The sequence below is a fragment of the Homalodisca vitripennis genome, chromosome 6, assembly GCF_021130785.1.
Source record: "Homalodisca vitripennis isolate AUS2020 chromosome 6, UT_GWSS_2.1, whole genome shotgun sequence".
Lineage (NCBI taxonomy): Eukaryota > Metazoa > Arthropoda > Insecta > Hemiptera > Cicadellidae > Homalodisca > Homalodisca vitripennis.
The window spans coordinates 60,198,088-60,215,003 of record NC_060212.1 but is presented as its reverse complement, the minus strand read 5'-3'; the positions used below and the strand labels follow the sequence as shown (position 1 = coordinate 60,215,003).

At 31.1% G+C, this 16,916-nt stretch overlaps 1 protein-coding gene across 6 annotated transcripts in view; it reads right to left on the bottom strand.

Annotated features, from left to right (window-relative positions):
• Positions 1 to 4,959: 4,959 nt before the first annotated feature.
• The window catches only part of LOC124364352 (GTPase-activating protein skywalker), a 372,369-nt gene continuing 360,412 nt past the window's right edge, over positions 4,960 to 16,916 (bottom strand). For 3 of the 6 annotated variants that reach the window (XM_046819744.1, XM_046819743.1, XM_046819745.1), the window contains one exon: positions 4,960 to 12,640. In XM_046819744.1, the coding sequence (XP_046675700.1) occupies positions 12,499 to 12,640 (142 nt within the window). In that variant the 3' untranslated portion in view covers positions 4,960 to 12,498. The remainder of the gene's footprint in view (positions 12,641 to 16,916) is intronic. The other 3 variants (XM_046819747.1, XM_046819742.1, XM_046819746.1) reach the window with 1 other exon arrangement.

Genomic DNA, 16,916 nt, shown 5'->3' with positions numbered 1-16,916 from the left:
TAAAATAAATAGTAATAATTGTTATGGACAAATAGGACCCCACTGATAAGTTTTGTTCTTGGCGGGACCTAAATTATTGTATGATTTATGGAAATGAAATAAAACAAAAATAAATTCAATTCAATCCATGATATTTCACTGAGCATTAATGAACATTTTTATATTGGTCTTAACAACGAGAATATTATTATCATAGAAAAACCAAATTTGCAAACAACTAGTCATGTAACATTTTAACATGTGAAAGAGCAACACGTGTAATGAGGTTGGATTGGTCAGTAAGGCTTGGTTATGTTGGCGGGTCCTTCAATAATCCGTTGTAACAGTTAATTTCTAATTAGTAAAAATAAAAGTTTGATGATGGTGCATGTCCTCCCGGAGATCTGGCTGAGGGTTAGCAGAGCCCATGATTCGGGGTAATATCTAAAGAATAAATCAAGCTGTAACTTGAAATATGTATTTTACTTAGCTATCACCAAGGGTTCTGGTAAAATTTGTCTTCCTGTGCGTGTCTTTTTCACAAGATAACTAGGAAGAAATTTAGCTATAACCTTGAAATTTGTCATAAAATACTATTTCCTCACAGACAAGAATGAGTTCTCCAGCACGGACAAAAATGTCTTTTGTCCATCCTGGTAATTTGGTTGAGCGGTATCATTGAAGGCTATCACTTAGTAGGTTCTAAAATGTCTTTACTGTCTGTACGCAGGGCATCTCAAGCATAAAATGCGTTATAGACTTGAAATTTTGCATACATTCAGCCCTACTCATGTGCAGCTGCACCTGGCCCTACACTTAAGTGACCCACGCACGCACCAATAGTGTTTAGATTTGCTGATTAATATTAGATTATAACAATGAAGAGCATATAAATAGCTACAAACAGTAGTATAGTTTTGTCAGTATGTGTAACAACATAGCTTACACAGCATACTGTCATTATTAGTATTTTGTCAATTTTTTAGTTACAAAACATGTTTACTCTCATTATTTACATGTATATTCTATTCTGAATTTTGGTGAGTTCCAGTTGAAATTAAGTCCTGCACTAGAGTTTTGCACCAGCTAATGCTGATCCATCATGCATGCCTGCAACATGTAATCTGGTATATTCCTACCTTAAATGTACTTTATAATTTATGAATAGATAAAATATTTAACAGTAATTTTAGCAGAAAGGAAATTGTTGGTTGGATTAATATTAAAAACTGATTTTACTTGTACATATTTGGTTTGACTTATAAGTAAAATGAAATAAAGTAATGATGAAGAAAAGTTTAATTAAGTCACTGTTCAATGCCCCAACCGTGGATCAAATATACAGCAGAACCCTGTTAATCTGTCAGTCACAGGGCTAAGGCAAGGCCACACTATAAGACAAGCTAGAGTCCTCACACTATGGTGTCACAATACTTGTCTACACACTCCCCTCAATGGGCAGTGGCGTAGATACAAATTACGTTTGGTGTGGTCTGCTAGGAGGGGGGCTTGGAGGTAATTTAAAAAAAACATAATAACTAAAAATTAGCCATTTTAGCTATTTAAAAAGCTGAAACTGTTCTATAGAAACAGCTATTATTAAAGTTAAATTTTTAAAGGGCTGAACTTATTATTTAAAAAAGTTAATAACCTTTGAAAACAAAATACTAAGAAGAATTTTTGGACCAGTTCAAGAAGGAGACATATGGTGGATCAGGAAGAACAGAGAATTAAGAGAAATATACCAAGATCCCGATGTGATTGCACTGATCAGGAGTAAAAGAATGAGATGGATGGGCCATGTTGCCCGTAGGGGAGAAGATAAAATGATAAAGAAGGTGTGGCGAGGGGAACCAGAGGGAGTGAGGCCATTGGACAGACCTAGGATGCGATGGAGAGATCAGGTGGAGAAGGATTTAAGAACGATTGGCGCTACACTGGAAGTGGCTCAAGATAGAGGAAGTTGGAGAGACATTGTTGGCGAGGTCAAAAATCATCTGGGTTTCGAGTGGCCACAGGAGTAAGAGTAAGTAAGTTTTAAAGTGCTGAAAATGTATATGTAATTAAAAAAATATTTTTTACCCTTTGGTAAATTTTGTAGTACAGTAAGCTAACTTATTCGATATACTCGTAATTAAATATAATTTATAAAATTATTCTATTCTTTATCAGTATATTTTCTACATTTCAATCACCCCTTTTATCGGTGAATCTGATTCAAACTAATAAGATAAAGATTAGGCCTATACATTTTTTGTTGTCTGAATATACACAGAAATTATAAGCACCTCTGATATTGAATGATAGTTTTACTAAACCAATAAAAATCCAAACGCCATTAACAGATTTATTATGAAATTTACATAGAATTTTGTACACGTTTTTCCTATTGGGTTGATTGAACATTTTGTAGTCTTAATCACAGAAATCCACAAAATACTTTGATATTTTTAATGAGAATGTTTTATCTCATTTAGAGTTGGTGAAAATTTCGATTTGGGTCCCACATGACTTCTAGAAATATGCTCGACGAATTTTGCATGTTTCATAACTAATAGGGAGAACTCTTGAAGACCTTGATAATACTCACTATAAACTCATCATGAAACCAACATAAATACTGGGTACTGAGCCTTAAAATATGAAGAATAACCTTGGTTAACATTTTCCTCACTAAGAAAATGTATCAAACATTTATCAAACTGATGGCAGGAAATTTTTGAAAAGCAACGATGACAACATTCATTACATTGCATTGCATTGTGTTAAAATACAAAATTAGAATGAGAATCCCAATTAAATTTTACATTTACAAATTGTTTACAACGATTTGTCATGCCTTCTACCCATCCATTATATGACAAAATTTCCACTGCTGCTGGGAGGTGACGCTTAAAAATGCAAAAGTATTTTGAAACAAATATGGAAATAAGTGATCACTAACAAATAATGTTTGAAATTTCGCAATGGAATCTTAGTAGTGTGTGACAAAAATCCAAACTTTATCAATAGCCTATTTATTGGCATCTGGATTAAACTTAAATCACTGAGAAATAAAACTATAAAGTTGAATGAGTTGAATAGATAACTGGCAAATAGTATATTAAAATGCTTTATTTAATTTCATTTTGTACGGCTTCTTAACCATAAAACACTTAATATCAACCCATAATGCAATATTTGTAACTAAAATATTGAGATTTCAAATACAAATTGTTGATTGCTTTTATAAGTTAGTGTTAACTAAGAAAAGTGTCAATAATTTATCAACTTCAAATTTTGTATTGTTTTTACTAAATTATAAAACCAAATTTAATTTGGCTCCAAGTGTTGCAAATGGACCTCACTTCATAAAAACCAGTAAGCAAACATCTACAAACAGAAACGTTTAAAAGTCAAGTGTAGGAAAATCTAGAAGTTCAAGCCCATTCATATTAGGCAATTAATTCAAAACTGTGTTTAAAAAAATTCATGTTCAATAAATGTATTAGAACAAACTATACTATTAGTGACAACATAGACAAGCTTACAATTAAGTTGAAACAGCTTATATGTTTTTTTTATTTGTTACAGATATATTAGTTTTATGCATTTGGAATTCCTAATATATTTCCTATTACGTTTTCATCATAATCAACGATCAATGTACATTTAACATCAAATCTCATTGACAAGTGTTACAAGTTAGCGATAGTATTAGGGTCCCACATGAGTCACATAGGTACTCTCACAACTGTTTTTTTTTGCATGCTTTCATAATCGCGAGAACTCTTGTAAAACCATGACACCACTCACCAACATCCAACGCTCTTCGTAAATGTTGGATACTGAGGCTTCAAATATGGATTGAAAACGTTTGCTTACAATAACGAATGTAATAGTACTGGATAATATCAAAATTTGAACTCACGAGGTTACGGGGCTGATGCAGTTGGGTGGTCATTGGGTTCTTAAGAGTGACTTATTCTAATGAATATCAGATTCTAGCGATGCTTTACAACATGTCGACACTAACGTAAAGATTTCTGCGAATCCAGCTGTTACCCGCAACAGACAGAGTCATAATGGGCATGCTAGTTTTACATAGGTATCAAATGTTTATTTAAAGCGTTAATAATTTACAATTTTGATCACATACGGTTTTTTCACAATTGGAATGGCAAAACTACAGGTTATTTGTTTTACCGTATGTCAGCTGTAAACTTTTATTCCTCTGAACACGCAATCGGATCGGTAGTTATATTTTGTTTGGAGTCAAAATTTAATATCTTCATGAAAAACTGTTATAATAAATTGTCTAACAGTTACTGTGTATGCCCAGTCAGCCTGTTTATAAACCTGGACTTACATTGCATTGAAGGTGTTAAAGTTTACTGACCATGAATGACTTGACAGAATAAGTGATTTTCAGACATTTGTCACTATTAACGTAACAAAACTAGAACACTACATTTTGAGGGTTAGAATCTACCCTCTTGATCAGGTGTGGTAAAACCTGAAAGCATAAGGTGTAGCTAACACAAAAATTTAAATGTACCAAATGTTTGAAAATATGTCTGTTACCCCACTAAGGCTACTTAGAATGGATAGTTCCTCAGGAGGAATCAGCCCAAATGAGAAGGCCAATTTAATGTCTTAGTCTTATACCACATATGAGAGAGCAAAACAAAAAATATGGTATTAAGACCCAAGAAAATAGCCAGAAAAATATTTGGGGGGGGATCCAGACAACTGATATTTTTCCATAGTGAACAGAGAGTAAGAGAGTTTCTTTGTTGAGAACGATCTTTCAGCAGTGCATGTTAGTAATACTGAATTTTTAAATAATTATAGTCGTTTACAAAAAAAGTAATTGAAAAAATTAAAAATTTGGGGGTTCCAGACCCCCTCGCTGGCTACATCCTTGTTTAGACCATTCCTGTCATAAGACAAAGTTTGACAATAGGAAATAATGGAAAAAGGGAAATAAAAACGATATTGTATATATAATAAATGTTACACTTATTTATAGACAACACTATCAATTACATTTGTACACAATTTATGCATATACACAACAAATATATATATATATTTCTATAACATTAATTAATCACAAGTATAATAATTTACATTAGCTTCTTCTTAAAATTCAAAAGAAATGTAAACAACAAAATATAACTACACGTTTTTACTAAAAATGTAAAAACAACAATTAGCATCATGTTTTACATGAATCACTTCTACCTACATATCTATGATCACTACATTGGTACATTTCACATGGAATTGATCTGGGATGGGGTGAAAAGTCTAATCGTTTCACTTCTACAAAACTCTGCCGTCCTGATACCTTTGCTAAGCTATTATGTTACGCTTGTTATTGAACGGTTTTTGTTTTATTGTCAAGAGTGTTAAAGTGCCTCGTAAGATTTATGTTCACCAACATCTAACAGCTTAAAGAGCCAGCTTTCCACAAAGTTTGCAACAGTACAAAAATAAAAATGCAACTCTATTTGGGTGTAAGAAAAAAACATTTACAAAACTCAATAAGAAAAGTATATTATAAAAGTACGACCAGATGTTTTTGACAAGTTAGCCCTTTAATCTATTTAGGAGGTGAAGATAAATCTAAAGCAGACTTTTTGTTAGTCATGGAGCAAAACACATCACCACTATTGTAGAATGAATTCATAACAGATACAACTAATAAAAATTTGATTAAAACAAAATTATAAAAAACAGAGAAGACTACCTGGTCCAGTTGCTATGCTACTGTACATTTAAAGCTATATCAGTCAACACTGAACACCAAGACGACACATAAGCTAGCGGCTGCTTGAATATAACCATTGTGTTAGTAATTGAGTATTAGATAATTATGAACAGTACTGTATTCTTGTTTAATTTATAATGATAATTACATGAAACATGTTAACACGTAGTAAACTACTGGTTATCTTGCTATGGTTACATTGGTCACAACATGAATGATCTCATGTTGTCACGTGACACGAAGGAATGGAAGCAACACAAATATAATAGTCTGCAATAATCTGAGAGATTGAGAAGGAAACCGTAATCGTTTTTGGGTTAAAACTTTCCCACTCTTTTTGTTTGTCTAATGTGTGAGATTTGTTTATTTGCAGAATGGATATTATAGGCTAAATCTTCCTTGTCTTTCTTACATTGGCTTTATTGATTAAATTTATAAATTTGTCAATGCCTTTCTTTATTCTTTATAGATTTATAATTTAAATTTCTTAAATTAAATGCTAACTGTATTCCTTATTATTAACAGTCTAAAGAAATCCAATGAAGTTATTTTACTATTTAAATTTAAAGTCCTCTTGTGCATTTGAAATTCGTAATTGATTACTTTTATAGAGAATATAATTACTCATTTGTTTGTGTCTAAGATAAATGTGTTAATCCTTTAACTGCCAATGTTTATCCTCTTCATTCATAACAATACCAGGTATGGCAGTGAAAGGGTTAAACAAAAATATAATAAATGAGATATTTGAAACAAATTGCACAATCCTTGTTATCTCCACTTTACTAATTGCCACAGCTGTTGTCGTTAGCATTCATATATTGTGGAAATGCCACGAGAATAAATTATACGCTTTTAACACCGTAAAATATCATTAGATTAAACATCATATAATACGCGCCTTCTGACTAGTAACTGCACTAACAGAATAGCAAAGAAAATGGATGAAAAGCAAGTGCCATTTTAAACGTAACTTTTGGAATCATCTCTACCACCAGACCAATATCAGTTTGACCATTACAGAGGGACAATTAAAAACAATGGGACAGAGCCAGATAACCAAGAACCTACTACACTGAAAACATTATAAAATTTAATTCATAAATAAATTACATAACACCATTATGTATTAACAGAGAACAAAAGTCTTACATAGGTCTTGTAGTCAGTCCTCCCAACACACAATAATTAAGAGTGAAATTCTTTGGCATTTTACAATATTATGTTCAGAGTGTAAAAACTAAAATGTTCAATTCTTATAGCAGTAGTACAATTCTTGTCTTTAGTCATTATAATACATTTAAATAACAGAAACCAAAGGCGTTACGTAACTGGAAAGGAACAAAATCAAACAGCTTCACCTTCACTGATCATGACACCACGACATTCTAAATATCAAAAGTATTTACACACAGGGAATACCTGTCTTAAAAACTGTCACAGCAACAATAATGAAACTTAACCTAACTAGAACTGTCTCGTAACGAGGCTCACCTTATCAGAATTAACACCCATTCAGAACGGATAAGATATCTAGAGATGTTAACTATAGAATGTTTTTAACAAAGACTAGCTCAATTCCTGCAATCAGCTTGCATATTTACAGAGCAAAACAGTTGCTATATAATATACAGATAATGGAAACCATAACAAAACACTCGTTGCGTCATGTAATAATAATAAACAGACAACTTCGCAATCATTATAATCTATATAATAGTTTAAATATTATAAATTATTAATATTTTAAACTTAAACACTCATTTGTGTTAACATTAAAGTGATGAGTCTAAATGTTATCTCATAACAAAATAAGGTAGAAAATTTCAATAAACGAAAAATTCACCAATAATAAATCCACTGTTACCTGAAAATGTATATAGATAGAGGGACGATATTGGATAAATAAAGTTATTTCTTAAGAACTCATCAATCTATTAATTTATTTGGTTATCAGAGCACTCATGACCTGGGGTCCATTATAAGTCAAAATACGTTGTTCTTATTGTAAATAATACGCAAAAGCTGTAACAACCACTATATTTGATATTTAACAGTAATGTTTATTTTTAAGCAGCCTAAGAATTAACATGGCCTTTTAATAAAATTTTATTTGGTTAAAAGATACAAGTAAAGCAAGAGTACACAAAATAAATTTCACGTTAAATATAAACAATATGAGAATGTGATGTAAAATTTTCAAAATCAGCCTTAATAATATTCATAAGCAGGCCTTCACTAAACATTTCAGCAAAACTTCATTAATAATATCAGAATTTTTTTGTCTATTCCATAAAACATTTTCCAAATCTAAGGAACATGGTTATAAGAGACATAATGTATTATGTTTTATATAGGGTGGCCACCTGCTGGGAAAAATAGTTTTTCTATCAAACACCTTAGAGAACTAAAATATAGTTTGGATAGCTCTAAAAACTGGGGACTGATCAATCCGATTCATTAGATTTTACAGTCTGTTGTTTGTGAATCCGTGAATGAAAACGACAATGGGATGAACAGGCATGGTGTCACTGAATCATACACAAAGTACATTTACAGTGCATGGTTGCGAAAAAGTGAGATCAGATAATTGTTGTGGTGAGGTTTTGGAGTCTCTCAGAGGTCAGTTCTTGCGCCTATTTTGTTTTTAATCTTTGTAAATGACAGCATTTGATGATGATGATATGGTATTTTCTTATAGTGCACTAATATTTGATGAATTATATTAAGATATTTAAAGCTTGGGCTTGCTGCTTAGTTTAATTAAGAAGCTGATGACTCCCAGTTAAATGCAAGATTATTTCTTTATTGGTTGGTATATTTTTCTGTTTAACTTGTATATTGTCACGTTAAACGATGAATTTACAAGCCAATAAAAATATTTTAAAAATCTATGCATGCATATTAGTTACACTTTTAAAATGAGTCTTCTGCCATAATCCTATAACTTTATTACCGTCATAAGAGTGTTTAAAGCTAATTAAAGAATTATTAATATTGTTCTTATAAGGCTCTATTAAAATGGTTACCAGTACAGCCCGCAATTTAGGAAAGAGTAATAAGAATGATATTAGAATGAAACATTGATAGACTCAGAGATATACACAAATGAGTTGATGAAATCTGGTCACAGCGGCATCATTGTTGTTCTCATATATTCAGCTGGTAATAGAATTTCATTGTCTTGGCACTCAAAGTGTAAAATTAAAGTTGCTTAATGCTACTTTGGTCTAAAAACAGTCTAGAGAATCAGAGTTTTCTATTTGAAAAACTGGAAATTTGAAAGTGGTTTTAAGTGGCCACCCTGTTATATCAGTTGTAAACCAAAGATTAATTTATAAGTAGAAAAAAGATAATTCAAAATTAGTATTATAAATACATACTATTACATTAAAAATTCCTCAAATGTTCACTTTTTAACCTTTTGACGAGTGAGCCAGAATAGGAGAGTAAAGCGAGTGTGTTTATAATTTAATGTTTGATCCCATATAAAGAAACATGACATTTTTAATAGGTTACTATTGAGAACTAATGCTCTTACTGGTGTTTTGTAGTCCCGGCAGTTTTTTTGGATTCTTCCAGCTATCCCCATATTGTCATGTAAAAATCTTAGTTCTGTAAAGTAGTAGTATTTAATGTCAATGTTTAGATCTACCAGTGCAGGAGTCTAGAGCCAATTTATTCTGCATAAGCAAACAACTTTGCTTTTCTTGAAATTCATAGATGTGATTTTAATAAGAGAGAAATCAATCATCAGCCATGCTAGTTTTGTTGAAGTGAAAATGGGACATTATCAAAAGTGTAAAATAGAAACAATAACTTTCTCAGTCAAGAACTTAACTAGGAAAAAATTTTGGGAGGGATCCAAACAACTAATATTTTGAGAGTAAAACCCCATTTTGTTCAAAAATTTTTTAACCCGTTCCTTTGTTGAGAACTATCTTTCAGCAGTACATGACGGTAATACTGAATTATTTAAATAATAATAATAATTGTTTACTAAAACAAAATTGAAAATTTGGGGGGTCCAGACCCCAAAAAACCCCCTCTGGCTACGCCCTTGTTCTCAGTTTAAATTTTTTCCTAGAAAACCGATCATCATACACATAAATATTGCTTATATCATCACACAACTAGATAAAAATACTCAAATTCACCCCCTACAGGATCTGTAAATGGTCAGATGACACTGAATAAAAATATATTTATGAGTATAACCCGATGGTTTCAATTTGTCAAGCTAAAAAAACTAGGAAAAAATATTGTTTCATATTTAACCCTTTTGATAATTTCCCATTTTGACCTCACCATACCAAGCGATTTACCTAACGATAAATTTATTTCTTAAGAAATTCCTCTTACACTAAATCTTATATTCGCCACACTTTTGCTACCTTGTGGGCTATTACAGGGTAAATATGCGTTCAGGTGTGATAACATGTATATACTGTGTGCTCTCGTCAAACAGTTAAAAAATGTTTGTGAAATTATACAAACACAATATGTATACCATTCATAAGTACAACAGTGAACATTAATAAATATTTCATTCATTTTACCTTCGTTACAATAATGTCAATAAATAATTACTATATTAATAACAAACCAACTGAACAATCACTTCTTCAACCATAAAGCTGATAATTACCAGGTATAATACAACATAGACTTAATTAGTAATGCATAGTTACAGTCTATTACCGTAATAGCCAATGCAATGACTTTTCACTGATTACTTTGTATCCTAAAAAAATTCAAAAAAGATTTACAGTCAATTTTAATAGTATTATGACCTTCACCTACTATTAAAAATAGCTATTTACTCCCTGTAAACAATAAAGTAAAAAAGTTACCATGGTGGATGTGTATGATTGGATAACGTGCTCAGTAAATACATAAATGTGCTGTTTACTTAATGAAATTGAATGGGGGGAGGGGGAGTCTAGTACATAACCTTAGCAATGCCACCCTTGGCTCTACTTCATGCTAAAATAATATTGAAGAATGGTAGAAAACTTTGTAGCCTCTGTAATTTACATGACAAATAGATTGTTATTAAACTACTAGCAATCTTAAAGAATACATTTTTAAAACAGGATCAACAAACATATACACTTCCCATCAATAAACAAACACAAATCTTTATTTTGCTTTGTATATTCACTAATTTTTATGAAATTTAAAAAGAGTATTATGAAAATTGTTATAGCCTGTACAGAATGTACCAGCTCCTGAATTGCTTGGAATAATTGTCTCAGAATACAAATTTGAAATTGTTTAAAGTACCTGACACAAAACAATAATTAATTGCAATATCCCTTATGTAGCCTCTAGAATAAATAAAATAAGATCACTGGTTCAACTGCATTGTATGGAGGATAAACATTAGGCAAAGCTACAGGCATTTAAATCTTGTTCAGCAGCTATGGGTTCCATGTTCATTTCAACAGATTTTCTAAGGATTTGCTATGATATTTATCATTACTTCTTTATATACGAGGAATAACACAAATACTTAGTTAAATAAGATTTGAACAAATAATTCATTTCTGAAATGAATTTACCCATTAACTCCCTCTATTCATCTTAGAAAATGTTATAATTTTATTCCAAACCAAATTTACAAAATTTTTGTTTTTTTTTATACAAGCTAATTTTACATAAATAACTATTTATTAGTAATTTTAAACATACCATTTTGATGTTTCCTAATATTTATTTAATGATAGATTGTACAATTTAGTAAATTTAAACTTCTCACAACTTTATTAATTGTTTTGGCGTCTACAAAATACTAAGCTTTTAACTGCATTAATTACTTTTATAATACAAAACGTTTTGACACTTTGCTAAATTCTACACAAACATACGTGGCAGTGACAATTTATGTGTTGGATCAACTATATCAAGCACATGCCTCTCTGTATTGCTCTATAAATAGCTTTATCCCAATTTTACGAATCCACTGTTGATATTAAATCTGATACTAAATGCCTGGGTATTTCTTTCAAAATTATCTAAGGCACAAAATATTTGGTTCAAAATGTATTTTCTTGAAGTTTCTACAGCACTGACAAACATTGAAAAACTACTTAACAAAAATGGTATACATTTATTACGCTCTAAAGATATAATGATAATAAATTCTAACAATTTGAGTATACCCACTTGTTCCAAACAAAAGAGTAAATTTAATGATAAAGCTAGAACCTTTTAGGCAAAATTTAATGTACAGAAATAGTGTTTTGGTTACAAATTTAATATTTGTATAACATTCATACTAGCATTACATATTAGTTATGAAGGTTAAAGACAGCGATTTTTAAATATTCAGGTTAAAATATCACAAAATAATAGAAATTGCAAGCATTATATATAACAAATTATTTCAGCTAATGCATACAACATCACTCAACAAAAATTTACACTTACAAATAACACTCACATGACACTGGGAAAAAATATTGTGCGTGGTGTAAATTTAGACAATTAAAATACACAAGAAATATTAAAAACTAAAACAATTGTGTACAGTAACAATGTTATGTAACAGGCAAAACAATAAATTTGTACATCGATTTTGATAAGTCCACAGTCAAAATATAGCACCGAAAATAAATTAAAAACAATTGTACCAATAGTGGGTCTACCGCTAAAAACGATCATATACAGATATGTATATTCATTATATTATAAAAAAAAGAATAAATATAAAGTGAAACACTCCGAGAAGAAAATACTGTGCCAGTAGGAATGGGGAAGAGTCAAGCACCAGAGAAACCGTAGACTTCAAGGACGCGGATCTCGAAGTCTCGGCCCGTGCAAAGGGGAGGGTTGTTGAACGTGAGACAGCTGTCCGTTTTTCCGTAACGGATGCTCTCATCCATCCAGATGGCTTGGCCCTCACTGGCAACAGACAACATCCGTCAGAACCATGATCGTACGATCATGTATCAAAGCAAACTTTGGACAACAAATACCTGTTTTGGAAATTTAACAACAAAGCACTGTACATTTTTATACACAGAAAAGGGTTTGGAAAATAGTGAAAAGCACGGAGGGAAAAGGAAAGGAAACTTAAGAAGTACTGATTTATGTGAGTATATGGGAAGACAAATGCAATGTAAGGTACAGTGTAGGAAAATGGAACTTTTATACAAATGAAGGTGGATATGATAAAACAATTTGGACAACTAACGCAAAAGAATAATTGTTCAAAGGACTTTGTTATTACATGCGCTACTGCTAATGCACATGTGCACGAGTAACCAGTTTGAAACAAATATGCTAATATCAAATTATAAGAGACGGTAAATGTGCCCTGTTGATGACAGTTCATTCACTAGGACTCCAACCTGGATTTAAACTTTGCTGAGTATATGTATATATATATATATATATATATATACAATTGCAGCCGATGGTAGTTTCTTATCAAATCTTCCATATAATAAATCTGTTAAACACATTATAGCATCAACTGTTGATAAGTTTTGAGTGAAACCAATTTGTTATTCATTATTAAATCTTTTTAGGAAAGGTAGAAGACAGTTCAACAATATTATTCACTCGAAGAGATTGGAAAAAACTGGGAGGACTAAAATTGGCCAAAACTGTTCAAAATCGAAGACCGAGTTTTTTTAAAAAATAGGTTTTATAATTGAGTACTTAAATAGATACGGAAAAATCCCAAAAGATAGGCAACTATTAAAAATGTAGGCCAAATGCGGTGCTATAATGTTAGATACCGGTTTTATCTAAAACATAGTTATTTCATCCCAACCCGAAGTCATCTTATACTTTATTAATTTTATTACAGTCATTATTTCTTCTGAATTAACCGGTTTCAAGTAAAGAGATTGCACAACATTATTACAATAATGACTGGCAAGATTCAATGCAATGGTCATATTTAAACCCAAGCTAATACTATTTGCTACACTAACAAAATGTGCATTGTCAAAATGTTGTTGTCAGGACTTCACAACTGGCTCAAGACAAGACCGCTCTATTCATTGAAAGAATTCTTTAACACAACACACCAGTAAAGAGAAATAATTTCAACATTGTAATTTGTATTCACATATTCTTAATTATTTGTACTGATTGTATAATATTTTTGACGCCAATACGTTTCTTAATGTTACTGTAAATAAAGATGATTGATTGATTTGTTTTGATTCAGAATTTTGTAAAACAGGAAAACATTGTTCAGCATGAAATGTAAAATAAACAGCAATGACATGCAAACAATAAAACAGAAATAACAGAAAAACATATTCAAGACTAACTCGAGTGAATTTTTTCACAGAAAAAGTATATAATCTTTGTTGTACAATCTTTACTTCTTGAAGGGGAAAGATAAATTTCAAGTAATTAAAACAAACTCATTAAAAAAGGAAATCTAGTTTAAGAGACTATACAAAATACTCAAAATTGTCACTCTTTTTAATGGGTGTTTCAAAAACAAGGAAAAGTTTGTCATGCAGTACAAGCAATATTTATTGTCTTCTCATATAAATAATAAAGGAAAGAAAAAAAGGGAAGTGATGAGAAGCACCTCTCCACCAGCTAACAACAACAGGTAAGAGCTCCAGTACCAACAATACCATGAGTTCCAGTCTTAAGTGACAGAACTAGCTTTGTCCATTTAGAATTTAGACCAATAGCCGCCATTCTACTGGTGTCTTGAATTACATCTGTTAGTTTTGAAGTGAATATTAAACAGCATATCCCTTGAAGGTTAACTTGAAATTACACTGTACAATGTATTCAACATTTTTAAATAGGCCCCGGCCTATTTAATCAATTGACTAAATGATTTGCTCCTAGCCTCCTATTATGCATTTTTCCATTCACACTTAAGTTATGGTATAACTCTATGGGGGAACAGTAGTAGTGCAGTAAGAGTATTGAAATGGCAAAAAATGTATTATGTGTTATGAGAGGTGTTTCAAAAAGAGAGACTTGTGTTCCAATTTTTACGGAATTAAAAATAATGACTATTCCTAATATGTATATATTCTACTGTCTTATAAGTGTAAAGGAACAACTTGAAACATTTACAACTAGGCAGGATATTCATGATTATCCTACTAGAACCAAACATTTGTTACAACTCTTATCACTTAAACCAAAACAAAATGCAGTCATCTTTTTATGAAAATTAAATTGTTTAATAAGTTACCATTAAATGGTAGATCTGTATCTTTAGTCAAATTTAAAACAGTTTTGAAGTGCTGGTTAAAAGTTAATATATTTTATTGTGTTGCTAAATTCTTAAATTATGATACCACAACAATAATTTTTTAAATTTTGTCTCTCAATGTATTTATTTATTCAGTTTTAATATTGTTGAGTTTTAAAATTTTATCCGTGTGAAATGTCTTAATAGTTATTTATTATTGTTCATTAATTTATATAGATCTGTTGGTTGTTTGGTTATTGTTGTTATTAATTATATAGATTTATATATTTACTGGTAGGCTGGATTGAGTAGGTAAAATCTGAATGGTTTGTTTTAGTTTTAGTTTAGAATATTTTAGTAACTTGACGAAGTCTATTGCACTATTGAATGTGTTTAAAGACCAATAAAAATCTTGAATCATTGTTACAATAGCATCTCTTATTGCACTTAGTCTAAAAAGAGCCCTTTCACTTGTTTCCGGAGTGACAGGAGATTCAGGATGAATTAAGGTTGGGGGAAGGGGATGTCTCCTGATGGTATCCCATGTTACATCCACTATGAGAGGGATAGTAGGCACTATATCTCAATAATGGCAACAGCCTTTAATACTCAAGGAGCTCCACCCACTCCAACAGCCATCCTTCGCATTAAACTAAACCTATCGATTCTCCCAATGCACCCGGATATCTCGACATGTGCAGGTAATTATGTGCCGCTCCTTGCCATCCATGAAGGGTTGTCCAGATGTAAATGACACATCGGTTTTTGCTGTACCCACTATAGGTTCTACTAGAAGAAGGATCCGTGGTAACACGTACACATCCGTACACATTGTATGAAAAGTTTTTTCAACTTTATTAAGCACTTGAGTAATACTATTTATGAATATAAATCAAATTAAACAATATTTATTTACGTTGGTCTGGAGGTTTTATAAACTACAGATATAGGATAAAAAGTTGTTTTGATAATAATGTTGTGTTTCACAACAACTAATTATAACAAAAATTATAAAATAATGATAATGAAATTTAAATCACATTTTCAATATTGACGATTGAATTCTCTACAAAAATAAAGATACAGTTTCAAAAACATTGTTCTTTTGTTTATAAGAGCTTAGTATTTAAATTTTAGTCAGTCTTATTAACTAATTTTACAGTCAATATTTGTGTGCGTAAACAGTTACGCCTGTAGAAATACAATATATGTGTGACATGGTAATCAGTTTCACATTGCACAGCCAGTCTGCACATCACATCTCGACATCTGATAGACAATGAGGATTCTAAGTTGAGGGAAGTCTTGAATATTTATTGCTCATTATGGAAGTCAACAATTAGAACAAAACAATTAACCAGTTTAACTTTGTTGAATTAATAATAATACTATTACTAATAATAATACATTACTTGTAATTGTGAAATGTTTTTCTCTATTGATTAATCTGTGATAGTAGAATTAACACCAATTATGCTGTTGAAAGAAGCTTGGACAATACAAAAATACGGATTCATCATTGCACACTAAAATAAAAGTCTTATAACCCGAAAAAGTAAGGCAGAAGTAGCATTTTATTTGTGGCAAAGTATACATTTTTTTCAACTTTCAGATACGTTAGGTTTTTGAGAAACAACTTTTATTTAAATGAAGTGATAAATGCAGGACATACACGAAAAGCGTCAAGCTAATGGTGATGACTTCTTCCTTAGCATATGCTTGTAACACCTGTCACATCCAGACATCTCATAACAAGGCAGGCCAAATATGGAATTGTGATATGAAGAATGTTATTTATATAGCAAATGTACTACCGACGTCACTATGGTTTACTTTTTGAAGGCACCACGGTATTATGACAACGTTGATTCCTGTGCAAAAATGTTTGTTCTGTCTGAAATTTTAAAACTAAACTAATGCACTTGATATTTTTAATGTTTGTAATTGCGTATGTATTATAAATTCAAATCTATTTTATAAAAAAAGAAACATACA